This window comes from Phyllobates terribilis, unplaced genomic scaffold (genome assembly GCF_046119375.1).
Source record: "Phyllobates terribilis strain yellow unplaced genomic scaffold, ASM4611937v1 Scaffold_4__5_contigs__length_816908805, whole genome shotgun sequence".
Taxonomy (NCBI): domain Eukaryota; kingdom Metazoa; phylum Chordata; class Amphibia; order Anura; family Dendrobatidae; genus Phyllobates; species Phyllobates terribilis.
The window spans coordinates 124,813,234-124,839,463 of record NW_027362764.1 but is presented as its reverse complement, the minus strand read 5'-3'; the positions used below and the strand labels follow the sequence as shown (position 1 = coordinate 124,839,463).

General features: G+C 42.3%; 1 protein-coding gene across 8 annotated transcripts in view; it reads right to left on the bottom strand.

Moving 5' to 3' along the window:
* Positions 1 to 26,230, bottom strand: part of KMT2C (lysine methyltransferase 2C) — a 205,969-nt gene that overhangs the window by 142,087 nt on the left and 37,652 nt on the right. For all 8 annotated transcript variants that reach the window (XM_073677706.1, XM_073677708.1, XM_073677707.1 and 5 more), the window contains exons 2-3: positions 11,169 to 11,257; positions 6,531 to 6,669 (exon numbers count right to left, since the gene is read on the bottom strand). In XM_073677706.1, coding sequence (XP_073533807.1) covers positions 6,531 to 6,669; positions 11,169 to 11,257 — 228 coding nt within the window. The remainder of the gene's footprint in view (positions 1 to 6,530; positions 6,670 to 11,168; positions 11,258 to 26,230) is intronic.

Sequence of the window (26,230 nt, the reverse complement as noted above, 5' to 3'; positions counted from 1 at the left end):
ACAGAGCGGAACACAGCGCTGGAGGAGAGGAGGTGAGTATGAAAGTTATTTTTTTTTTCTGTGCAGCGTGACGGGGATCAGGGAGTGCCCACCATACCAGGATGAGGGGGCCATACATACAGGGATGAAGGGGGCCATGCATACAGAGATGAAGGATGAGGGGGGTATACATACAGGGATGAAGGGGGAGGGGCCACACAAACCAGGAAGAGGATTGAAGGTGCCATACATACCAGGAAGAGGGATGAAGGTGCCATACATACCAGGATAGGTGTGAGGGGGGCCATACATAACAGGATGGTAGATTGGGGTGCCATGCATATCAGGATAGGGATGAGTGCCATGTATAACAGGAATGAGCAGGCCATATATACCAGGATGGGGGATAGTACCCCTATAACAGTGTCAGCAGTAGACCCCCTCCCCCTTAACAGGGCATCATGACCACATTTTTTGTTTATTTTTTTTTTTCTATTTTCCTCCTCTAAAACCTAGGTGCGTATTATGGTCCGAAAAAATACGGTACATCCTCTCTGAATTCCATTACTTTACATATTAGGAAGATTTATCTATTGATTTAATTATCTGGTGCATACAATCTCAGAAGGACAACACATGACAAAGTAAACTCCTAAAGAAAAAAAAGAAAAAAAAAAAAAAACTAGGCCAAAATTCAGAAGCACCATGTGAAAACTGAAGAGCACTCTTACTGCTTCCATAGTAACTAAGGCCCCAAGTCATCATTGCCTTTGCACGAGGAATTGGTTCTAGTTTTGTGTTTTGCTCCTTTTTTTGTACCCAATTCATTATTCTATTTGCACCTTTCTTAAGTCTATTTTATATGTACTCACCTGTTTTTTGTTTCTGCTTTGTGGGAGGAATCTAGCAATACCAGATGTGTTAGCCTGATTCACCAATTACAACTTTTTAAAAAGCTAAATTTGGCACAACCTCAACCCAATTGACATGCTGTGATAGGGCCTTAAAGGGAATCTGTCAGCAGGATTTCAGACCTCAGACTAAATATATGAGCGTGTAGTTCTCTGAAAGACAAGTCCAGCAATGCCTTTACATAACCAGCCCCATTCCTCTGTTACTGAGAAAACAGCATTTGAAGTAATATGTAAATGAGGCTGGAGACCTAGTGTATATCTGAAGCCTCTGTCACTCCAGCTCTATTCCCTGCCCAGTGATCACCTTCTCCTACTACTTGACTGAGTGTCCCCTTGCCTGAAGTCACACAGTATATAGAGGCTGTCAGGCAAGTAGCATGAGGCAGAACTCAACTAGGAGCAGACCTGGAATGACAAAGGCTTCAGGTCTACAAACGCTCTTCTGCCTCAAAAGGAACGGACCAGCCATGTAAAGGTATTGCTGGACTTGTCTTTGAAAGAGCTACAGGTGCATATAAATAGTTTGAGGGGTCAAATCCTAGTCATAGCTGCTAAAACTATTTATTTTGATTCATGGGTTGTATTTAATTTTGCATACACTACTTCTGCATTTTGGAGGAAAATGATACAATAAAACATGTCTGTTTGGCAAAAGTATGTGAACCTTGGCTTTCTGTATCTGGTGTGACTCCCTTCTATAATAGTAATTGCATCTAAACATTTCCAGTAATTGTGGATTAGCCTTACACATCAGATTGGAGGAGTTCTAGCCCATTCCTTCGTACAAAATAGCTTCAACGCTATTATGTTGGTGAGTTTTCTCCCATGAATTCCTTTCTGTAGGCCCTTTCACAACATTTCTATAGGAATAATGTCAGGACTTTGACTTGGCCATTGCAAAACTAACTTTCCTCTTCTTTAACCATTCTTTTATAGAACAACTTGTGTGCTTTGGGTTGTTGTCTTGATGCATGACCTACGTTCTCTTGAGATTAAGCTCATGGACAAATGTCCTAACATTTTCCCTTTAGAATTTGCTGGTACAGTTCAGAAGTCATGATGACAAACCATCCTGGCCCTGGAGCAGTAAAACAGACCCAAACCATGATACCACCACCGTGTTTCACAAATCTATAAGCTTTATTCCCTCTACAAAAGGAACGATTCTTATTTAAGTCAATAAGTTCTATTTTGGACTTAACTGTTCACAAAACATTGATCCAATAGCCTTCTGGCTTGTCCAGGTGATCAACAGCAAACTTGAGACGGGCAGTAATTTTCTTTTTGGAAAGCAGTGTCTTTCTCCTTGAAATCTGGCCATTTATACCTTGGTTGTTCAGTGTCCTACTAATGGGGAACTCCTGAAGATTAACATTATCTAATGCAAGAGGCCTTTAGTTGCTTAGAGGCTACCTTGGGTTCCTTTGTAACCTCGCGGACTATTATATGTTTTGCTCCTGGAGTGATCTATGCTGGACAGCCACTCCTGGGGAGGGTAATAATGGTTTTAAATTTCTTACAGTTGTACACAATCTGACTATGGATTGGTGGAGTCCAAGCTCTTTTGAGATGGTATTGAAATCTTTTGCAGCCTGATAAGAATCAACAATTCTTCTTCTGAGGTCTTCGGCAATCTCTTATGTTTGTGCCATGATATACTTCCACAACCGTGTTTTAGAGGTCAGACTTTGAATAATATAATATCATCTTTAAATAAAACAGGTCGCCCACTCACACCTGATTGCCATCACATTGATTGAAAACAGCACATTACTTTTACCTTAAAATTATCTGCTAATTCTGAAGGTTCACATACTTTTGCCACTCTTAGACATATGATTATTTTCCTCATTTAAAAAAAAAATGACAAAGGAGTGTAATATTTTGTTTCATTGTTTTCTTATACTTTTAAGACGTGTGACCATCTGATGTAGTGTTAGGTCAAAATTTATGCAGAAATATGGAACGTTCTGAAAGGTTCACAAACTTTCAAGGACCATTCTACATCTTTAGTGGCACAGTATTCATACCAGAAAGTTATTTTTCCTAGTTAGAAGCTAAATGCAATGATAATCAAAAGGTCTATCTAAACAAGGATATTTCAGAGAGAAGATACATGAAGAGCAGCCCATCTTAGTATGAAATGTTTAGCTTTTACAGATATGCATTTCATTTGAATTCAAGGTCTACAAGCCAAGACAGAGAAAGGAAATGCATAAAACATGTTGTGCAAGGTCAAGTAATCTCAACAAAATGACCTTGAACAACTTTATGTACTAATGTAGTCAATTATCAGAACAGTACAATCTCTGGAGACCAGATGCTTCAGAAACTAGGAATCTGGAAACCTGCTCCAATCAAGTATAATCTCAGGAGACCACCATATTTTCAACTAGAACTTTTAACATTGTTTTACCTGATAGATAGAAGATGCAATCAAGTTTCCTACTGTACTTATTAGTGGTGTTCTGAAGGATAAATGGCAATTAACAATTCTGCCTTCATCAGAGGCAGACTGGGACGTGTAATGACAGAAACCATACTGTGGGTCTAGTAACAAACAAGAAAGATCCTACTTGTTAATCACCTGGAGCGGTGTTGGGAGATGCCGGCCGAGGCGGCACCAGACTAGTATCTTCTCTCAGTATGGTCTCAGGCCGGATAATCTAACTATAATTTCCTCTGAAATGCAGCTTCGCTTCAGAAAAATATTACCTGGCTGAAATCTGGCAACGAGGCTCTGATTCAAGCTACCCGTGGCTGGGACAGCATGAGTCACATTGACAGGTTCTCTTCAAAAACCCAAGTGAAAAAGAAAAAAAAATACTCATTATCTAAGGCAGCGTTTCCATGTCCAGCAATAATCCACTTTAAATGGGATCCAGCATTCAAAAGAAACTGGATCAGTTTCAACATGGCAAAAAACTGACAATATAAAAAATAAGCTGTTTATATTGCCTTAAATAATATAACAAATGGATCCAGAATTTAAGTTTATGGAAAACTAGATCCAATTTTTTTTTTATGTTTGAAACTGATCCGCAAAGCAAAATATGGATCAGTTTCCAACAGAAGATTAATGGACATTTGAGCTCGGCTTTAGGGCTCGATAAGACGTTGTTTTTTTGCGTACGAGCGCCATCAGTTTTTTTCAAGGATAGAACTCGTACCCATGAGTTCACAAGTCCAGATTTTTAGCAAACGAGTCATCCCCGCAGAATCGCAGAGACATGTCAGTATTCGATCCAAGTAGCATCCGAATGCGGTCTATTTCTCAAACTGTTCAGAGAAGGTGGAGAATTTTTTTTTTTTCCTCACATGAGAAAAACTGATGAAAATCCGACCAAACTGATTAAACTCGGATAAAACTGATGAAAATCACTGATGATCCTCGATTTGTTTTTCTCGAACGTGAATACAAAACCCCGACATCTGAATGAGGCCTCACAGGGACAACCACCCCGCTGTGTGACTGTCACACTGTATTCGTCCACTTACACACTCACATGGTCATACAAAGCACAATGGTCAATTATTATATGTATTTATCATGCAGGTACTAGGGGCTAATAGTATTGTATGAAGATACAAAAACTGCAAGGCAATGGCCATAGGTCAATGCATCACAGTCCACTCGGGAGTAACCTCTTAAAGAGAACCAGTACCAGCGCAGACATGTCTGGTTTAGTAAATGCTTGGCTCTCCCATACAACATATTTTTTTCTGTGTGATCGGCCAGTCTTCTGGGCTCTGGATTCAAATGGATGGTCACCCACTCATCATGCACTTTCCTCCTGAGAGGGTGATGACATGTCTGAATCTAGAGCCCGAAAGAGGGTCGCAATGGACGGAAAATCAATGCAAGAAAATAGTGAAGAGACAGACTCACATGACCGGCAGTGAGATGATTGTCTGCAGCTGTTAGGACAGATGAGGCAGGTTTTAAAGTGATGGACAATCCCTTTTACTGCAGAGTATGAATGTGTTGAAAGGAATCTCCAAAAAAAACAAGTTTTCCACTGTGATCATCCACTGGTGATTCTTCCAGACGACTGATGCTTCATTATTCGGTTCTCCAGCATCAGTCTAAACTCTTGTGAACCTCTCCTTGCCAAATATACACATTAATACTCCCAATCCTCGCAGCCCTAGAGAAGACAATGGTGGCCAAGACCAACTGTGTATCATGGATTATTGGGATTACATTTTATATACTGAGGCTGTTAGGGGGCCAGGGAGAACGAGCAGGGGGGCTCTGAGGAACTCGAGAGTCATCTTGTCCTGTCTCAGAATGCTTTCATTTGGGTATAGGACACTAATGTTGCTGTGTAGCCTGGACCTAGTTATTCGGTCACGTAACTGCGCACATCGGACCACCTAGACCCTTGATTCTTTTGAAGGATACTTCATCCAGTGCTTCCCAGGAGTTATTTCTTGAAATGTCACCTGCTACTAAAGGGTTGGACCAAGCTAATAAGTCATCCCCTTTCGATTGGATAGGGAACAACACTGATTGCTAGAGGTCAAACTTCTGCGACTACCACCAATCCAGAGAACAGGGCTCTGAATGGAGCGGAGGTCGACCACACTCTGCTTTATACTTGGACTATGGGACTACTAGAGGTAGTTGAGCTCTGTGCTATAAATGGGGGATAAGTAATGAACTCGGCACAACCCTTTTAAGTTTGATTAGAAAAAAAATGATTTGTGCTGTTAAAGGGGTTTTCCTACAGAAATTGTGATACATTAATGCTCAGTGTGGGTCCGAACGGGACTGCTGTGACCCAGAGGAAGTGAGCATGTGCGACCACCGCTACTGGAATGGTGGAAAGGCCATGGATACCACAGAGGTGAACAGAGTGGTCTTCAAGCATGCATGCTACCACTTCATTCACACAGGGGAGATTAGGACCCCCATTATCAGGACTGGTGTAGATTCCACTAAGTTGGACCCATAGGGGAAAAAAACCCTTTATGCAAGAATAAAATTATTATGAAACTACAGGGAAGCGAATAGCCACCTCCAAGGTTTTGTGTGAGCAGAAGAAAGTAACCCTTACACGCCCACTGTAAGAGCGCAGCAGGAAGTGGGCCCAAAACAGGTAGCAGGAATGCATGTACAAGGGCACTATACCCTTTACCTAAACCGTAAAATTTCATGTACGAAGTACAAATCCAATCCTATAGCAGGACACCGCCTGCCCCTCCAGCTATCACTATATACTATGAACACACACATTTCCAAAGCAGCTTTGCTCATCAAGCGGGTTCACTAGGTTATCAGGTCAACCAGATAATCTCGAGAGAGAAACTCCCACCTTCATTCAGGGACAATCACGGCACACAATAGTAAGAAGACAATCTGCATATGAAGGAAACCTGTCTGGGGAACGCACAAAAACAGCTTTACAGGATTCAATCTACAAAAACCCCTCATACAAATGTTAACCAAAGAGGGGCGCGTGGGATGCATCAGCCTCTGGCCCCATCTTGCACTAATTAAGACATCCAAGATTGAGTTTGGCAGCTGCTAGTGCTTCACAACTCATCACCGCTCCTCCCAGCATCCTCGTCACGTCCACAGACGCCCTCCCCCCCCACCCTGACTCAGCACCAGGCAGCACAGTACACACAGACCTGCTTTTGGCTTCCACTCCCACAGACACGGTGGTGGGCTCGGACTCTTCGGATGGAGAGCACTGAAGGACGGGTGTTGGTTGCGCAGCGTCCGTCACCTCAGTGTGGACATGCTCCTCCACAGACTGTTCTTTAATATCTAGAAAACATGGAAGGAAGATTTGCGGATTAACAGTATGGAAAGCAGAAAGCCATTAGGGATTATTCATCGCTAATGCAAAATATATTACTGCAAAGACTAAATAGAAAAAAGTCTGAAAACAGTCTAATATGGTATCCCAATAACCTATGAGTCCAGCACTGGTGTGAATGGGACTTGGCGGCTGATGGTACCTCATCTGATCCTTTATCGGTATAAGACGGTCTGGTAGAACATATGGGCATCATATGTACAAAGTGACGCAACGTTCTGTCATTTCTGTGTGCTAATGGAAGACCGGTTTTCAGAGGTGAAATTTTGCCATTGTGGTGAAACCCAGAGCTAGATTAGAGGTTGTTTGCTTCCCGTTACCCCCGAGATCTCTCCAAGGACAGCGAAGTGACAGGACTTGTGTGTGTCGTAGGGATCACATTTTTTTGAAAAACAAAAAAAGGGCTTTCGGTAAACTTAAACAAGAAGGCAGTGAGGAAGCGCTAATATCTTATAGGGAAAAAAACAATCTGTAAGAAACAAATAAGAATAGCAAAAGAGGAGACAGAGAGACTAATTGCCAAGGAAAGTAAAACGAATCCCAAACTGTTCTTTAACTATATAAACAGTAAAAGGATTAAAACTGATGGCGTTGGGCCATTGAAAAATAACCTGGGTAAAATCATAGAGGGCGATGAGGGTAAAGCAAACCTACTCAATAGCTTCTTCTCCACTGTTTTCACAAAAGAAAACAATTTATCGGAGGAAATGCAGAGTGATAAAGTAAACCCTCCGCTAAATATCACCCACCTAACCCAGGGGGAAATTCAGAAACGCCTAAATAATATCAAAATAGACAAGTCACCAGGCCCAGATGACATACACCCCCGGGTACTAAAAGAATTAAGTAATGTGATAGACAGGCCGCTGTATCTTATATTCAAGCACTCTTTATGGACAGGGACTGTCCCACTAGACTGGCGCCAAGCAAATGTGGTACCAATATTCAAAAAGGGGTCTAAAAGTGACCCTGGGAACTATAGACCAGTCAGCTTAACGTCTGTTGTGGGTAAATTGTTTGAAGGATTTCTTAGAGATGCTATTGTAGAATATCTTAATGATAATAACTGTCTAACTCCATATCAACATGGATTCATGAGGGATCGCTCCTGCCAAACAAACCTGATGGCCTTCTACGAGGAGGTGAGCTCACAGCTGGACCGGGGAGAGTCAGTGGATGTTGTATACCTTGACTTCTCCAAAGCGTTTGATACCGTGCCACACAAAAGGTTGGTATATAAAATGAGAATGCTTGGTCTGGGGGATAATGTGTGCAAGTGGGTAAATAGCTGGCTGAGTGATAGAAAGCAGAGGGTGGTTATCAATGGAGTAAGCTCAGGGTGTGTCAGGGTTACTAGCGGGGTGCCTCAAGGGTCTATCTTGGGCCCTATATTATTTAATATATTTATTAATGATCTAGTGGAAGGGTTGCATAGTAAAATAGCAATATTTGCAGATGATACTAAACTTTGTAAAGTAGTTAATACAGATGAGGATAGGGCACAGCTACAGGAGGATTTAGATAAATTGGGGAGTTGGGCTAAAAAATGGCAAATGGGGTTCAATGCCGATAAATGTAAGGTCATGCACATGGGAAAGAAAAACAGCAGTCACCCATACATATTAAATGGGAAACCGTTGAGGAAATCTGACATGGAGAAGGACCTGGGCGTCTTGGTTAATAGCAAATTAAATTGGAGTGCCCAGTGTCAGGCAGCAGCTGCGAAGGCAAATAGAGTCATGGCATGCATCAGAAGAGGAATAGGGGCATATGATGAGAACATTGTTCTTCCTCTGTATAAAGCGCTGGTAAGGCCGCACTTAGAATATTGTGCACAGTTCTGGGCTCCGGTGCTCAGGAAAGACATATTGGAGCTAGAGAGGGTACAAAGGAGGGCGACTAAGGTAATAAAGGGAATGGAGGGACTATAATACCCAGAGAGGTTGTCAAAATTAGGCCTATTTACATTGGAAAAGAGAAGGCTTAGGGGAGACCTCATAAACATGTATAAATACATCAGGGGGCAGTACAGAGATCTCTCCCATGACCTGTTTATACGAAGGATGGTGACAAAGACGAGGGGGCACACTATGCGTCTGGAGGAAAGGAGGTTCCTGCACCAGCATAGAAGGGGATTCTTTACGGTCAGAGCCGTGAGACTCTGGAACTCTCTGGGAGAGGAAGTGGTGATGTCCAACTCACTTAAAGAGTTCAAGAGAGGCCTGGACACCTTTCTTGAGAACAATAAAATTACATCTTATGCTTAGTTAATTAATCCAGAGATTTAATCTGACTGCCAGATTGGAGTCGGGAAGTGAATTTTTCCTCAATGATGTAAATTGGCCTATACCGCATGGTATAGGAATAGCGGAATAGCTGCACTGCACAAGAAATAGGCTGAACTGGATGGACGCTTGTCTTTTTTCGGCCTTATAAACTATGTAACTATGATCAGGGGGTCTCACAGAACCGACCATAACCAATAAAACGATGTAAGAGTCGCTCAGGAAAAACTAATTTTACTGCAGATCAACAGCTCTGAATCACTCCTGTGCGTCCACGACTGCTCACGTCAGATCAGCTTAGCCTGTGAGTGTGATCAGACACCAGCTTAAAAAGGGAATGGGTCGTCAGATAATGACCTATAGTGTAAATCAGGCTTTTTAGTTACACGTTTTTGTTTTTCTCCCTGTCATGAACTTTATAAAATAAAATTAGCAATCTTGCAATTTTCGCATCGGCCACTTGGGGCTTTTTAAGACTCGCAATGAGCTTTGCACATGCTCATGAGATGCTTCAGTACAAAAGATAGGGTCAGATTCTGTTCATTGGTGCTAATATACATGTGGATTCTCTCAAAACAAGAAGAGTAAAGAAAAATGCCCCAGTGGCCAGTGTGAAAATTGGAATATAAAAAGATTGTGATACGGAGGAAATTGACAAGAATAAAAAAAAAAAATATATAAAAAGGAATTTGACAGCAGGATTGACACCTATTGACTAATTACAAGGCTACATTTCTCTTTTAATGGTTATTTCAGGAAACCGCACCGTGTGGCTAAAGCTTGGTCTCTATATATTATGACCAGGATTAGTCCAAATGGTGTGCACTACGAGCGGACCACTGCTGCTCAGCCTACCGGGGGGGGTGTGACAGACCATTTGCCCTTACACTCTCCTCCTTTAATTCTAAACCCCACAAACGCTTGTGAACACCGACTTCAGCCACATTACCGGCCATCAGGTTCTCTTTAACACAAAAATCTGATTTAAAACAGGTCATTTTCTTTATACTGCTGACACTTTATGATCATCTTTCAGCCGCGTGGCTTGGACATGTGAAGCTCAATAAGACCACGTACTTCACCCGCACAAGCTACAAAAACTCACAAGTCACAAAGCCTTGACAATTCCAGACACAGTGGAGTGTATTTTTTGTCATAAGCAAAGCTATATTGTCAGTCTTATTCATTGTCATAAGACTATTATGATTGTAAGAAAAACACGAAGTCAAACCATGAGAGGGGCTTCATACAGAACCACCCTCTTCATCTACCAAAGGGTATTTTGAATACCTAGCAGTCCTGATAGCAGAAATGACAGTGACAGAAGAATACCATCATAGCAGTCTACACACATCACATCGCTATTAAAATAAACATAATATATTTAAAATAAAAAAGAGGGTCCAGACCAATGTAATATTAAATGCACACAAACAATGAAGAATGGCAGGACTCTACTTCCAAAAAAAGTGAAAAATTGTATTTATTCCAAGCCCATGCACACAACATTTCAGCTCTGGCAACGAGCTCTTCAAAAAGGCTAATTGACAGAGCTGAAACGTTATTGAAATGGGAGCTCTGCAAGATGCGCATTTTCCACATGGATGCTGCAAGATGGCCAGCATTTTTCCAAGCGTAAAAGGCCATAAAAAAAAAAACAAAAAAAAAAACCACCACACTAGTTTCACCTCTCCAGTCTCTTCGAGTCACCTACACTGTCTCACACTGGGCCAGAACTCTGCTTGATGAGGAAAGTCCCAGTCCAGCATGAGAGGCCGGAGGACTTCACCAAGGGCAGCAGCGATCTAAAGATGCGGCAAAGACCAGACGGGTGATGCGGAAGGGCTGAGAGGTGAAGGGTGAGGCGTTTTGGTTTTGTTTTTTTTACATATTACGTTCCTTATGATCTTGAATCTGGAGAGGAGCATTAAATTCATGGAGAATAACTTCTCCACACATCGAATTTATAGAGTAAAAAAAAAGCATACAGGTAAATTTGAATCTAGCCTGATCTGCGCATCTCTAGATGATACTGTTTACCCTGGTCTAGAAAAGGACTGTGCGCTCCAAACAAATTATATGGAACGTTACAGGTATCTGATAATAGGAAAACGGACAGGCAGAATGGATTATTAAAGCCGCTACAATTTGCAACAACTAACCTGTGTCGGCAGAGTTTTCCGGTTCTGCTGCCTCCAGTCCATCCATGCTATCTTCATCCTCCAAAGCAGCCTTTCCTCTACTCCGAGGCCTAGAAAAAGAATACGACACCAATGAAACAGGTGCATGATTATTCTGCACGACTAAGATGTGAAAGTCAGAGACATTACTAGTATTTCCCAGTCTTAGGATTCAGTGATCCATACGACCACCAGTAAACACAAGCATGAATCAGCAAGTCATGGATGAATCACGTTTATTTCTTTGCATCAAAGATTCGAAAAGCATTCGATGAGTGCAGCACGTATTTACTAACCTCCGAACACATTCATAAACCCAGAAAATAGAGAAAACACCCAAAAAAAAATCTAAGAATGATAATGCCTGCAAAGCTCTGTGGAATACGATGGCGCTAGTCAAGTAAAGTAAAACAAGCCAACTACGCAATAAAAGCAAAAGCCCAGCTCGAAACATCACTATGTGCAAAATTTTCTGCAGATTAAATTTAGTGTTACAAGTTTTATTTTTCTAAGACTACAGTGCCGGCAAAAAAAATCTTTACACTTGCGCAGCAAAAAAAAACTTTACATATAAAATCCACATCATAATTTCACTTTTTAAAAGTGTACACAACGGGGCAGATAATAAAAAACTGTCTAATATTAAAGCTGGCTTTGTTGCAAATATCAACCAATTAACGCTCAGTTTTCGCTTCTCTGGTAAAGCGAAAGCTGCACTCTGATTGGTTGTTATGTGCAGCTCTGCCAGTTTTGCTATTAGGCAGTCTTTTATTATCTCCCTCAGTTTTTTATTATCTCCCACAATGGGTCGAAAGAAGCTTAAAATGGAAGAGAAATCCCGTGCCTCGACTCTGCTCGAGAAGGGGGATTCAGTGATTGCTGTAGCTAGAGATCTGGGAGTGTCCAGAGAAGCAATTTATCAACTGAAGCGGTCGGCGGCATCATTGCCTCCTGGGATGGTACCGCAGAGGAAGTCAGGCTCTGGCGCACCTAAGAAGACTTCACCAAGGACTGATAAGCTTCTGAAGCGTGAAGTGATGTCACATCCTTCTATAACTGCCGTTGAACTAAAAAACAAGTACCCTATGCTCCTCCAGAACATCGCAACTAGGACAATTCGTCACCGCCTGCAGAAGGACCTGGGTCTACCAAGTTGCTGTGCCGCAAAGAAGCCCCTGCTCACAGCAGCAATGAAGAAGAAAAGGCTTGCCTTTTGTAAGAAATACCAAGATTGGACATCTGAAGAGTGGAAGAAAGTGATGTTTAGTGATGAGAGCACTTTCAGGCTGGTCAGGGGAGGCTCAAAGGTTGTGCGTCGTCCGAGTACAGTGTCACGGTATGACCCAAAATATACAGTTAAGGCTGTTAAACACCCTGACAGTGTGATGGTGTGGGGTGCATTCAGTGGAAGCATGGGCAGGGCAGGTTTGTACTTCCTTCCCAAGAATGTAACTATGAAAGCAAGCAATTATATTACTGTTTTGGAAGAACACATGCTTACTTTTGGGGTCATACATCAGTGTGATTACTTTATGCATGATGGAGCCCCTGTCCACAAAGCCAAGGGCGTGAGAAAGTTTCTCAGTGACAATAACATTAACATTTTAGAGTGGCCAGGTAATTCCCCTGACCTTAACCCCATAGAAAATGCCTGGAATTTAATGAAAAACAAGGTTCAAGAAACACAACCCAGCAACATCAACAATCTAAAGGAGGTGCTGAAGACACTGTGGGTATACATGGACTCCACATACCTAGCCAGCCTTGATGAATCCATGCCAAAACGACTGCAGATGGTGATAAAATGTAAGGGTGACAAGACAAAATACTAATAGTAATAAAATATCCACAATAAAACACTTGAATCCACTTGAATATTAAGATTTTGTGGTTTCATTGAACTTGTAAAGATTTTTTTTGCCGGCACTGTAGCTCTAAATCCCTTGTGAAAGGTTTAAATAATAAATCTGCCACCACTAGGGGGAGTTTCAGAGCTTACTGCATACAATGAACTAAATACTGAATGCAGTGAACTACTCGGCGCCCCCAAGTGGTGACAAAATGATATCAATGAACTAGGTGGCTAAATGAAATAAAGAGCGCCGTTTCCTGGCTCCTTGTAATTGGAATTATCGGGGGGGGGGGGGGGCGGGTTCACATAAGTCTATGTTATTGAAATCACTACATATTTATCTTAAAAAAGTGGTGCGCATTCTGAATTTAGACACGTTTGATAACTTGGAATATTAACATGTAAGTCAGATTACAAGCAGAGATGTTACCGAGTCCACAATGTCTGCAAGGGACAAGGCTCTGGGCACAATATAGACCTCTGATGCAGGTGTGAACAGAGCCTTGGCCCTCTGCCATCACAACTACCATTGCTGTGGTAATGATGGCTGGCTCCCTACAAGCCCATCAGCAGGAGCCTAAAGATGCAAATCCAGACATCACTGGATGTTCATGTACACCAAGATGCACAAATAGGTTATGGACTATCAAAGGTTTTGCAATGTTTTCCAACAACGTTTCTTGTTGTCTATAGAATTGGACATTTAGGTTTAAAGACTACAAATGAAACAAAAGAAAAAAAACCTCAGAAAAACACATACCTGAACGTCACTCCCCCTCAAAAAAATAATAATAATGTATAGTATATACGAGGGGCGATCCAAAAGTAATGATAATCGGTTATTTCTATTGCACACAGAAATTAAAATAAAATGTTTTCTTCTCTCTTAGGTACCCACTAGTCCAGGAAAAAAAATCACTTAAATAGGCCACGATTCCAGGGAGCTACATTCATTTGAATAGGAACTGCCGAGGAGTGAACATCAAAATGGAAAAAAACAAGCTCAGAGCTGTCATCAAATACCTCTGCTTGAAAAAAATGACTACCAAAGACATACACAGCGACTTGGTGGAAACATTGGGGGACTCTTCTCCTCCATATTCCACAGTTGCACGCTGGGCCAAGGAATTTAAGCTGGGAAGAACATCGACGGAAGATGAACATCGTGAAGGACGCCCATCCACGTCCCTCAATGAAGAAAACGTGAAAAAAGTTGAAGAAGTTGTATTGGCCGATCGAAGAGTGACTATCAGGCATGTAGCGGAGGTCACAGGGATCTCATATGGCAGTATTCAAAGAATCCTTGCAAAAGAATTGCATATGAGAAAGGTCTCGGCGCGTTGGGTGCCAAAAATGTTAACAGACGAGCAAAAGAAGAAACGAGTTGACATTTCAATAGCAAATCGCGAAAAGTTCCAAGCAGACAAGGAGAATTTTTTGTCACGTTTTTTGACCATGGACGAGACCTGGATCCACCACTTTGATCCCGAAATGAAACAACAATCGATGACATGGAAACGAGCCAACGAACTGACACCGAAGAAATTCAAAGTGTCAAGCTCAGCAGGGAAGGTTATGGCGTCCGTTTTTTGGGACGCTGAAGGAATTATTATGGTGGACTATTTGGAGAAGGGAGCCACTATTACGGGCTCCTACTACGCAGAACAAATAAGAAGATTGCGGGAGGCTATCAAGGAGAAAAGGCGCGGCAAACTGCGGGCTAGAGTGCTGTTTCACCAAGATAACGCGCCGGCTCACAAAGCTGCAGTTGCCATGGCTACCATTCAAGAAGCGGGCTTTGAACTGGTGGAACACCCCCCCCCCCTATTCGCCAGATCTAGCCCCCAGTGACTTCTTTCTCTTTCATCGGCTCAAGGAACACCTCCGGGGCAAGAAATTTGACGACAATAGCGACGTGATAACAGCTGTTGGGGATTTTTTTTTGAGGGTCAAGATCAAGAATTCCCTTCAAAAAAAATTCTAAGTTTAGAAAAGAGATGGACTAAATGTATAGACTTGTTAGGAGACTATGTAGAAAAATAAATTTTTTTTTTTTACTATATTCATTGTGTTTAGTATTGATTATCATTACTTTTGGATCGCCCCTCGTACACACACACACACATATATATATACACACACACATATATATATATATATATATACACACACATAATATATATATATATATATATATATATATATATATATATATATATATATACACACACACAATATATATATACACACACAATATATATATACACACACAATATATATATACACACACAATATATATATATATATATATATATATATATATATACATATATACACACACACACACACACATAATATATATATACATACACATACATACATACATATATACATACATACATACACATATATATACACATATACACAGTACAGACCAAAAGTTTGGACACACCTTCTCATTGAAAGATTTTTCTGTATTTTCATGACTATGAAAATTGTACATTCACACTGAAGGCATCAAAACTATGAATTAACACATGTGGAATTATATACTTAACAAAAAAGTGTGAAACAACTGAAAATATGTCTTATATTCTAGGTTCTTCAAAGTAGCCACCTTTTGCTTTGATGACTGCTTTGAACACTCTTGGCATTCTCTTGATGAGCTTCAAGAGGTAGTCACCGGAAATGGTTTTCACCTCACAGGTGTGCCCTGTCAGGTTTAGTAAGTGGGATTTCTTGCCTTATAAATGGGGTTGGGACCATCAGTTGTGTTGTGCAGAAGTCTGGTGGATACACAGCTGATAGTCCTACTGAATAGACTGTTAGAATTTGTATTATGGCAAGAAAAAAGCAGCTAAGTAAAGAAAAACGAGTGGCCATCATTACTTTAAGAAATGAAGGTCAGTCTGTCCGAAAAATTGGGAAAACTTTGAAAGTGTCCCCAAGTGCAGTTGCAAAAACCATCAAGCACTACAAAGAAACTGGCTCACATGAGGAACGCCCCAGGACAGGAAGACCAAGAGTCACCTCTGCTTCTGAGGATAAATTTATCTGAGTCACCAGCCTCAGAAATCGCAGGTTAACAGCAGCTCAGATTAGAGACCAGGTCAATGCCACACAGAGTTCTAGCAGCAGACACATCTCTACAACAACTGTTAAGAGGAGACTTTGTGCAGCAGGCCTTCATGGTAAAATAGCTGATAGGAAACCACTGCTAAGGACAGGCAACAAGCAAAAGAGACTTGTTTGGACTAAAGAACACAAGGAATGGACATTAGACCAGTGGAAATCTGTGCTTTGGTCTGATGAGTCCAAATTTGAGATCTTTGGTTCCAACCATTGTGTCTTTGTGCGACGCAGAAAATGTGAACGGATGGACTCTACATGCCTGGTTCCCATCGTGAAGCATGGAGGAGGAGGTGTGATGGTGTGGGGGTGCTTTGCTGGTGACACTGTTGGGGATTTATTCAAAATTGAAGGCATACTGAACCAGCATGGCTACCACAGCATCTTGCAGTGGCATGCTATTCCATCCGGTTTGCGTTTAGTTGGACCATCATTTATTTTTCAACAGGACAATGAAACCAAACACACCTCCAGGCTGTGTAAGGGCTATTTGACCAAGAAGGAGAGTGATGGGGTGCTACGCCAGATGACCTGGCCTCCACAGTCACCAGACCTGAACCCAATCGAGATGGTTTGGGGTGAGCTGGACCACAGAGTGAAGGCAAAAGGGCCAACAAGTGCTAAGCATCTGGGAACTCCTTCAAGATTGTTGGAAGACCATTTCCGGTGACTACCTCTTGAAGCTCATCAAGAGAATGCCAAGAGTGTGCAAAGCAGTCATCAAAGCAAAAGGTGGCTACTTTGAAGAACCTAGAATATAAGACATATTTTCAGTTGTTTCACACTTTTTTGTTAAGTATATAATTCCACATGTGTTAATTCATAGTTTTGATGCCTTCAGTGTGAATGTACAATTTTCATAGTCAAGAAAATACAGAAAAATCATTAAATGAGAAGGTGTGTCCAAACTTTTGGTCTGTGTATACATATACATACATAGCTGGCCAAAAGTATTGGCACCCCTGCAATTCTGTCAGATAATACTCAGTTTCTTCCTGAAAATGATTGCAATCACATATTCTTTGGTATTATTATCTTCATTTAATTTGCTTGCAAGGAAAAAACACAAGAGAATGAAGCAAAAAATCAAATCATTGATCATTTCACACAAAACTCCAAAAAAGGGCCGGACAAAAGTATTGGCACCCTCAGCCTAATACTCGGTTGCACAACCTTTAACCAAAATAACGGTGTACAACCGCTTCCGGTAACCCTCAATGAATTTCTTACAATGCTCTGCTGGAATTGTAGACCATTCTTCTTTGGCAAACTGCTCCAGGTCCCTGATATTTGAAGGGTGCCTTCTCCAAACTGCCATTTTGAGATCTCTCCACAGGTGTTCTATGGGATTCAGGTCTGGACTCATTGCTGGCCACCTTAGAAGTCTCCAGTGCTTTCTCTCAAACCATTTTATAGTGCTTTTAGAAGTGTGTTTTGGGTCATTGTCCTGCTGGAAGACCCATGACCTCTGAGGGAGACCCAGCTTTCTCACACTGGGCCCTACATTATGAAGCAAAATTTGTTGGTAGTCTTCAGACTTCATAATGCCATGCACACGGTCAAGCAGTCCAGTGCCAGAGGCAGCAAAGCAACCCCAAAACATCAGGGAACCTCCGCCATGTTTGACTGTAGGGACAGTGTTCTTTTCTTTGAATGCCTTTTTTTTTTTCCTGTACACTATGTTGATGCTTTTTCCCAAAAAGCTCTACTTTTGTCTCATCTGACCAGAGAACATTCTTCCAAATCGTTTTAGGCTTTCTCAGGTAAGTTTTGGCAAACTCCAGCCTGGCTTTTTTATGTCTCGGGGTAAGAAGTGGGGTCTTCCTGGGTATCCTACCATACAGTCCCTTTTCATTCAGACGCCGACGGATAGTACGGGTTGACACTTTCGTACCCTCGGACTGCAGGGCAGCTTGAACTTGTTTGGATGTTAGTCGAGGTTCTTTATCCACCATCCGCACAATTTGCGTTGAAATCTCTCGTCAATTTTTCTTTTCCGTCCACATCTAGGGAGGTTAGCCACAGTGCCATGGGCTTTAAACTTCTTGATGACACTGCGCATGGAAGACACAGGAACATTCAGGTCTTTGGAGATGGACTTGTAGCCTTGAGATTGCTCATGCTTCCTCACAATTTGGTTTCTCAAGTCCTCAGACAGTTCTTTGGTCTTCTTTCTTTTCTCCATGCTCAATGTGGTACACACAAGGACACAGGACAGAGGTTGAGTCAACTTTAATCCATGTTAACTGGCTGCAAGTGTGATTTAGTTATTGCCAACACCTGTTAGGTGCCACAGGTAAGTTACAGGTGCTGTTAATTACACGAATTAGAGAAGCATCACATGATTTTTCAAAGGGTGCCAATACTTTTGTCCACCCCCTTTTTTAGGTTTGGTGTGGAATTATATCCAATTTGGCTTTAGGACAATTCTTTTTGTGTTTTTTTCATTGAAGAGAATAATACCAAAGAATTTGTGATTGCAATCACTTTCAGGAAGAAACTGAGTATTATCTGATAGAATTGCAGGGGTGCCAATACTTTTGGCCAGCACTATACACACATATATGCACTCTAGCTATTGAACCCGGTTCTACGCCCGGGTGGCGAGCATTTTTATTGGTATATGGTCTCCCATGCGGGTATGTGCTGCCCCCCTCCTGTCTCAGCCCCCCCCAATCCCAGTATGCGTGGCACCCCTCCAGCCCCCCCAATCCCGGTATGCGTGGCACCCCTCACCCCTTTCACACTGTACACACATACAAAAAAATAAACAGTTATACTCGCCTGTCTTTTGTGCTCCAGCGCTGCGGTGTCCTGTTCTGCTGGAGTCCGGGGGAGTAGTGCGGCGCTGAAGAACCGCGCTTTCCGGTGCCATTTTGCCGAAGATACGCTGCAAATGTGTCTTCAGTAAAATGGCGCCGGATAGCGCTATGCGCATGCGCTGATCCGACGCCTCACTCCTGCCCCGGTCTCCGGCGAAGAGAGGCGCTGCGGCAACGCTCCTCCTGGTCAGGTAGGTAAGTATCTAAGTTTGGCGCCGGAGATCGCGGTATGCGTTCAGTGGCTACGCATTCCGCAATCTCCGGCGCCATACACTCCTCTTACCTGTAACAGCTGGATGCGGTCTTCTGTCTGGAGACAGACTGCGCTTCACGCATGCGCAGTCTATAAAGGCTTCAGACAGACACGTATCCCCTGTTATATGATAGATAGATAGATAGATATATCTCTATCTATATATAGAGATATATCTTCAGCTCTTCCCAGATCGCAGAGCCTGACTGATTAGAAGTCAGTGGTAATGGTCACAAGCTTTCAGTGTCAGTCTACGAGAGTCTCGATCTAGCCCCATTCTGGCTCTCAGACTTACAATGAGCAGTGACTTCCTGATTCCCCAGAAAACACTGGAGCAATACGGCAGGTCACAACCTGCAGAAGGCAACCGGAGTGGCGCTGAGAACAGCAGAAGACGGCAGCTGGTGAGTACAATACTGGGGCAGGGAACTTACATTAGTGACACCACTCCATAGTGTTTTAAGTTTTTAAGTGAGCTAAACAACCTGCACAGTTGGCCATTGTGTTTTACCTACACATTGTACCACACAATCAGGACAGGAAGGGGACGCTGATATATTGGCCTCATACAGAATTGTTGAGACAACCGAGACCTACTAAGAATCACCCAGATTTAGGGCGGATAGAAGAACGTCCCAGTCCGACATTAAGGACCGACTGAAATAGTAATTATTGAAGTCACTTTTCTTTTTTGGTCCTGTGTTATACACTGTTTTTTTATGCCAAATGGTTCAAAATAGCGCAAAGTTCGTGAATTTGGCGCAAAATTAAAAATGTTTTTTTTTTTTTAATTTAACCTTATTTTGCAAATCTTGAGCGCCAAAATGAATACTCCATAAACCTTACTACAGATGCATCAGAAAAACGTGATATTTATCTAAAAATGTCTGTATGAGTTGAGTTGTTGAGGTGGGGGGAGGAACAAACAAAGCATGAAGACAACTTAAAAAGTTGCACAAAACGTATAGAGAATAAAGGTAAAAATTACTAAAGCCACTAATAAGGAGCAAATTACTACAGAAAACCGAGATTGAGAGCTATAGGCTGATAGGTGAAGTCATAACAATGGTGTCATAGCCTGTCAGTGGCGCTCTCTCACTACAAAGGCACCTGCTGAGGGATGGGACATACGGGCGGCACACGAACAGTCAGTTCTTGAAACTGACGTAACGAAAGCAGCAAATGTAAGGATCTGTACAATTCTGACAAGGTCCCAATTGTGACGGCTAGTGGACTGAGGCAGAACACTTAACACTGGTGTGGCAAGGACGACGACTGCAAGGAGGATGACGGCAAGGTCATGGACAGCCAGAGTTTATGATGCATTTGAGGAGTAAGGGCTTGCCCTCGCTGGTCAGATTCCACAGAAGAACTACTGGTGCACAACTGACAAATAGGTAATGCCGGCCATGATAGAAAGGTGTAAGAACACACCGATTATTACAGCTTGCTGTGTAGACTGTGTGGCTATAGACAGTTCACAGAGCTAATAGTCGTGACCTTTTTCAGCATGATAACGCACCCTGTGAATTCAAGGTGTTGCCCTGAGAACTCCCCAAATCTCAACCCAAGTTAGTGGTGGAAAAACCAGGACCCCTAACTCCTTCAAAATGCATGTAAATAGTGATAGGTCAAAACTTATATGGCATGCTCCACTTCTAAGCTAATTATCACTACAATATGGTGTCCCCTTTAAGTTCCAGCCACACAAGTCACTATGAAGACAAAAGCAGCTAACACCTCTGCCAGCGCTGCGATTGGTGACCACAATGTGAGATGACACTGCAGCTACTCACTGGGGCCGGCGCTGTGGTTAGGCATCGCTCGGCTCTGCTGTTTAGTTCTGTTTGTCTGCTTAGAAACAAGAACAACATCAGCATGTAAAAGGGGCTGAACTTTACAGATTAAGGGAGGAAAAAAAAAAAAAAAAGATTTAGGGCAAATTTACATGTAAAGGCACAGAATGTACAAGACACACAAGTGCTATAAAAAAAAAAAAAAAAAAAACACTTGTTGCAAAAAAATTCACACCATGTAATCCTGGGGTGGGGGTGGGGGGTGCAAATTTCTGCAACACTTACATGAAAAATTGTCACATAACTTTATAAATGGAGGAATCTTTATTGCTGTACACTCCGTAAGCGTCACCTGTAAGTCAATGTCAGGACCACAAAGGAGCCTTGAACAAAGACGAATAGTAGCCAAACCAGATAACCATCTGCAGGCGGTACCGAGTAGTCACTAGAAGCCGTACACTCAGTACAGAGTTACAGTAGTCCAATGGGGCAGTATATTGGGCTGAGCTCTCCCCCAGAAGTACTGACCTAAACCATTATAGAGGAAAATCAAAATGGTTCCGAAATCATTAAAAGTGTTTGGTCACGTTCACACATTCAGTATTTGTAAGCCTAAACCAGGAGTGGGTGATAAATACAGAAGTGGTGACATGTTTCTATTATACTTTTCCTCTGTTCAACTCCTGGTTTTGGTTTACAAATACTGATATAAAATACTGAACGTGTGAATGTTGCCTTATTCCCAACATGAACATCCATATGAAAAGTGACCATTTTCTGATCAATGGTCCCCCACAATCGTACATTTTCAATGTTGGGAATAACACTTTAAGCGACCCTCCACCTTGGGACTAAAAATGCATATATATTTCTATAGTCACCATACCTGTGCCCTCTGATTGCCAATCCGCTCCTCGTACTTCCAAGAAGGCCACCAGAAAACAAGAAGAGTGCAATGACGCAAAGTCTTAAGGCTGAGTGCCCATTATGCGTTTTTCAAGCATTTTGCAGCGAAAACGCTTAAAAACCGCTTGGTAATACGTGCCCCATGGCCCCCAATGATAATCTGCATGTGCTATGCACATGCTGCGGAAATTTCCGCTGCGGATTATCATTGCGGAAAAATACGCAGCATGTCCATTAATTCTGCGGAAACACGGCGTAATTGCCGCCATTGACTTGCATTGAATTGCTTAATATCCGCATGACTACATGTGCACATGCGGATATTAAGAGATTCAATGTGCGGATGGTACCCGGGTCTGGAGAAGAGGAGACTCTCATCCAACCCGGGTACCATAGTACCTGTTAAAAAAAAAAAAAAAAAGAGAATTTAAAATAAAAAATATACATTATACTTACCTTATGATGGCCTCCGGTCTCCTGTACGGTGCATCCTTGCTCCCCGGTGGCTGGCAGTGGTGTAAAAGGACCTTCCATGACGTCATTTAGCCATGTGACAGGTCACGCGACTGCTGACGTCGGCGGTCGCGTGACCTGTCACATGACTAAATGACATCATGGAAGGTCCTTTTACATCACCGCAAGCCACCGGGGAGCAAGGATGCACCGTACAGGAGACCGGAGGCCATCAGAAGGTGAGTATAATGTATATTTTTTTTTATTTTTTACCATTTTTATTCTTTTTTTTAACTATTACTTGGTCACACTATATAAATCCATGCCGGTTGCATGGATTTATATAGTGTGACCAAGTTGTCAAGCACTTTTCCAAGTGATCCCAAAATCGCTTGGAAAAGCGCTTGATAACCCGCATGTAGAAATGCATGCAAAAACGCTTGACAAATGCTTCTACCTGGCGGGAGAAACACATGTAAAATCTGCATGCGTTTTTTCCTGCCAGGGAGATGCAGAAAAAATTCGGAGCATTTCTGCTTCGTGGGCACATAGAAGGTGAGGCATGGTAAGTCTAAGGCTTTTTATGTGCTGTGGATAGGAATCAGGAGAGACATGGTTTAGATCAGGGGTGCACAACTCCAGTCCTCAAGGGCCACCGACAGTGCACGTTCAGGATATTGCATAGTATTGCCCAGGTGATAATTTAACCACCTGCACAAGTGATGATTCCAACATCTTGTGCAAAGCTAAGGAAATCCTGAAAACATGACCTGTTGGTGGCTCTTGAGGACTGGAGTTGTGCAAACCTGGTTTAGATGTACCGCTGTGGTTGCCATCTTATAAGCAGGACGAATGGACCATTGATCTGAACAGAGTAGGGTTCTGGAGGCAAGTGGAAGGCACAAGTTATGGTCATGAGAAATGTAGTCAGTATTTAGTCTTAAGTTGGAAGTTTGCTTTAAGGCTGCATTCACACATCCGTTTCATCTAGGACAGCACACGGACCCTTAGAGTTTCATTGAGCCATTGGATTTAAAAACAGATCTGTGTCTCTGCTCCGTGAGACTCAGAGCCTGTCCTACTCATCTGATTTGCAGATTACACTCGGCCATTAAAGTCTACATGGATCAGTAAAAGATGGAAGGAAAAGGGAAGACAGACTGTCTACTTCAGATTTCCATCCACGTTTCCTCTGTGTTTAACGGATTCATTGCGAAGAGTCAATGGATAAGGCTATGTGCCCACGATGCAGAAATGCTCCTGATTTTTTCCTAAGCATTTCTGCATCTCCCTGCAGATTGTACATGGGTTTTTCCTGCCAGGGACATGCAGATGTGAAGCGTTCTTCACATGCATTTCCGCATGAGGGTTGTCAAGCGCTTTCCAAGAGATTTTAGCATCACTTGGAAAGTGCTTGACAACTTGGTCACACTATATAAATCCATGCAACCGGCATATATAGTGTGACCGTAAAGAATGGTAAAAAATAAATCTATACTTACCTTCTGATGGCCTCCGGAGTCTTTATTCGCTCCGTCCTGGCTTGCCAGCAGCTCGCGGTGCACTACACTGAAGGACCTGCCGTCACATGACTATGATGTCAGCGCAGGTCCTTCAGTCCACCGCGATCTACCGGCAAGGGAAGACAAGGAGACCGGGGGCCATCAGAAGGTAAGTATATTTTTTAATTTTATTCTGTTTTTTTTTTTTTTTTTTTTTTTTTTTTTTTTACAGGTTTTATGGTACCCGAGTCTGGATGAGAGTCTCCTCTCCTCCACACCCGGGTACCATCCACACATTGAAACGCATGGATTTCGCATGTACAGATCCAGTGATGCGGATTCCATGCGTTCCAATGCAAGTCAACGGCGGCGAAAACGCAGCACTTCCACAAAATAATTGTTAGCGCTAAGTTTTTTCCCGCAATGATAACCCTCAGCGGAAATTTCCGCAGCATGTGCACAGCACAAGTGGATTATCATTGGGGACAATGGCAGGACTTCTACCAAGCATAAGTGTTTCTGCCGCTGCAGAAACGCTTAAAAAAATGCATCGTGGGCACACAGCCTTAATAAAAGTTCATAAAAATGGATGCAACTAGATGCATCTGAGAAATGGATGCACCTGAGGAAAAACATGGTCTGTTTCTAGAAGATGATAACATTCACACGGATAAGTGACTGCAACCTAAGTAAGCCATACAGGGGAAAAGTTTTTAATAAAGAGCAAAACCTGGTAAAATTATGACTAGACACAAAGCTACAAGGACCCCAAGCATCATATAGACTAAAGAAAACTCAGGAAAGAACAGGCTGGAGTTAACTAGCGGCCAGGTGAGGAAAAAAAAAACATCAGTAGAAATCATCAGGGGCAGCTGCAAACTTACTGGCGTCTCTACATGGATCCGAGGAGCTGTCAAGCCTGAGAGATCTGATCGCTCGGCTGATGGATATCAGTCTCAATTCAGCAACAAAACATGAATATTGGGTCACCAGATGCTGCAATCAACGTCTGATCACAGGGGTCAGAATTCATCAGACACCTCTGCTGATTATCTACAGGGGTGAGCGTTTCCCTCCCAGCAAACTTCCCGACTCAAGGCTTTATGCACGTGGACATTTTAAATATTCAGTGGGACTATTCACATGTACGTTTTTGAGTTGTTGTTTTTTTACATTTTTTATTGCTGCTCAATGATGGTCTACAAAAAAAATAGACAAGTCTACCCTGGCCAGTCTTACAAACAACTCATCCATTTAAGAGCAAGTGAATCCAAGATGGCCGCCTCTTGCTGGCCGATTTTCACTGACTACTTGCTAGGAGAAGCTTAGTAAACAGACATCAGTTTATGTTAGTGAAACACATGGACGTGAAAACAACCATTGGTGACTTATTTTCCACAGTATATGAACAGGTGCCTGATAATCATCTCGCTCTCTCACTAGTAGTTTAGTAATTTGTACTCTATAATTATATAATTATTGTGCTCTTGGTATTATAGAAATTAGCCCTCGTTGTATCAACTCTCTGCTGAGCCTGTGTTGGATGTGAATTCATACACATCAGCCAATCGGAGGAGGCAGAGTTGCAAGAAGAGGGCGTGCAGCAGCCTGGGCCAATAAAAAGGCAGGGGGCGTGTTTCAGACTACCTCAGACTCCCTGTATGCAATGTAGCCAAGCTGTAGTCACAGATCACAACTTTGTCCTAATGGAGCCAATACAAAATGCAACCAAGGATATCAGACTGGAGAAAATAAAGAGCATGTAAAGCTCCACAAAAACCAGCAACTTGCGTATCTTTTTGAGCACACATGTGGACAGTCACTATAAAGAAGATCTGTCAGCACTCTACTAGTCTCGTTTTCTAATAAGAACCCCATGAAATATATCTGGAGCATCTTTGATAGAACTCTATCTTGCTATGTTAGTCTGTTATTTCCCCAATAAATTTAAATTAAAACTTGGACAGTCGCTCATCGCCAGAGTATCAGATTGCAAGGGAGAATCAAAGTGTAGATACCCACTAAGGATTGTTTACATATAAAAATCACAGAAATAGAAGCATATTCACATATAGCAGATTTGGTATAATCGCACTTCTGTAACATGTGCATGAACTTTCAAAAATCATATTCATAGAATGTTAAGAGTTGGAAGGGACCTCCAGGGTCCTCGTGTCCAACCCCCTGCTCAATGCAGGAGTCACTAAACCATCTCAGACAGATGTCTGTCCAGCCTCTGTTTGAAGACTTCCATTGAAGGGGAACTCAACCTCTCGTGGCCGCCTGTTCCACTCATTGATCACCCTCACTGTCAAAAAGTTTTTTCTAATA